Raw genomic sequence first — 1,907 nt, forward strand, 5'->3', positions numbered from 1 at the left:
GAACTAGCAAGAAGGAAACTTGGAGGAGAGAGGGTAGAGAGAGTATGCAATTTCGGCCTAGGGTTTCTTCCCAGAAGTGGTGACCGATTTTGAGAGCTGGGAGGCTCCTTATATAGCTGAGGGATCTAGGGTTTTGGGAAAACCCTAATGCTCCTTTGCTTAGGGCCTAAGCAAACCCAAGGGCCTTATCCAAAGCCCCCTTGGACGAAATCCTTAGGGTTTCCCCTATAGATTTCGTCCACCTCCTTCCAAGGAGGTTCTGGAGCCTTCCAGTCAACTATCTGATAATTGCAAACTAGTCCCTGCACTTTATAATTAATACTTTTAACCCCAAAATTAATTCTGATTTATTTCTGGCTAACTATTAATTAAACATAATGATTTCTAATTAATATATTAATCTTTTAACATATTAATAAATCATTTATATTAATTTATTAATCTTATAAATTAATATCTCTCCTTTCATAATTTCTTTGTCCACTTGCTAGGTTGAGGGCAACCCAAAAGGACTGTGCTGCTATCAATTCAAGTACATACCAATTATAGTTATGGGCTTAGACACCTAATCCAACAGATAATTGTTGTAGTTTTTCAGATCCTAGAGTTACGGCTAGGCAATTGGTAGGTTGGTAGAAATCTCTTGTATAAATATGTGTCTCTTGTAACCTAATTAATATATGAAAAACGGAAGACTCTTCCACCAATCTCTTGTATTCGTTTTCACATGGTATCAGAGCATACCTAATCCATTCGAATAGTCTATCGAAGCCATACCGAATTCGTAGAACATGGGTGACAAAGGAAGCACTTCAAACCCTTCTCAAGTCATCGTTCACACAGATGTACCGTTTCCCACTAGAGGAGTCATTCTCGATGACTCGAATTTTCCCCTATGGTCGCAACTAATGGAGAAGAGAATCGGAGCTCGAAACAAATCTGGCTACATCACGGGCAAAACGACGAAACCCACAGAAGGAGAAAAGGAGATTGAAACCTGGCTGCTCGAAAATAACAAAGTCAAAAGCTGGTTGATTGATTCGATGTCCCCATCGCTCATTCACCGGTTCATACGTCTTCAGACTGCAGCTGAAATCTGGGAAGTTGTATCCCAAACCTTCTACGATGGGTCTGATGAGACTCAATTGTTTGAATTGAACATGAGATCATTCAACACACGACAAACGGGACGTCCTCTGGCAACATACTACAACGAACTCATAAGCATCTTTCAAGAAATTGATGCTCGTTTAACTACTCAGGAAGAACTGTGGGTGAAGCTGTATCTGCAAACAAAGCCATGTCACGATTCCGGGTCCATATTTTTCTGGCAGGATTGGACTTAGAATTCAACCAGGCAGAAGTGAAGTACTAAGAAAGGATCCACCACTGATTTTGGAAGCATGTTATGCCTACATACGAAAGGATCAGAATCAGAGACAAACCATGGAAGAAAAGGTACGTGAGCCTGATGGTATGGTTCATCTGGCTACTCGAAATCGGACTCAAAAAGGAAGAACCTCGAACAAAAAAAACACACTCTCGTGTACCCACTGTGGCGAAGATGGACATTCTAAACTCAAATGCTACGATATTATCGGTTACCCAGATTGGTGGGACTTTACAAAGAAGCCAAGGAAGAAAATCAGTCAAGCCACGATAGCCACTACAACCTCTGCCAACGAAACGAATATCCCAGTTGCTGCTCACACATCCACTGGTATGTACCCACATAATTTTACAAAGAATGATACTTGGATTATAGATACAGGAGCCACTGATCACATGGTTAATGATTCGTCTAAGTTAGCCACTTCACATGTTCCAAAACAACAAAGAATACATACTTCAAATGGTGATGTGGCACAGGTAACTGGTGAAGGCCCAGTGAGATTGACGAGGTCTAT

The 1,907-nt window shown here is 41.0% G+C and overlaps 1 protein-coding gene across 1 annotated transcript; it reads left to right on the top strand.

Annotated features, from left to right (window-relative positions):
- Positions 1-791: 791 nt before the first annotated feature.
- Positions 792-1,346, top strand: LOC145126340 (uncharacterized). Its single transcript, XM_079061724.1, has one exon. It carries the CDS (start codon positions 792-794, stop codon positions 1,344-1,346), a length of 555 nt encoding a protein of 184 aa, XP_078917850.1.
- Positions 1,347-1,907: the final 561 nt, after the last annotated feature.

Source organism: Lactuca virosa, chromosome 7 (assembly GCF_052849685.1).
Source record: "Lactuca virosa cultivar CGN04683 chromosome 7, Lactuca_virosa_CGN04683_v6, whole genome shotgun sequence".
NCBI lineage: Eukaryota > Viridiplantae > Streptophyta > Magnoliopsida > Asterales > Asteraceae > Lactuca > Lactuca virosa.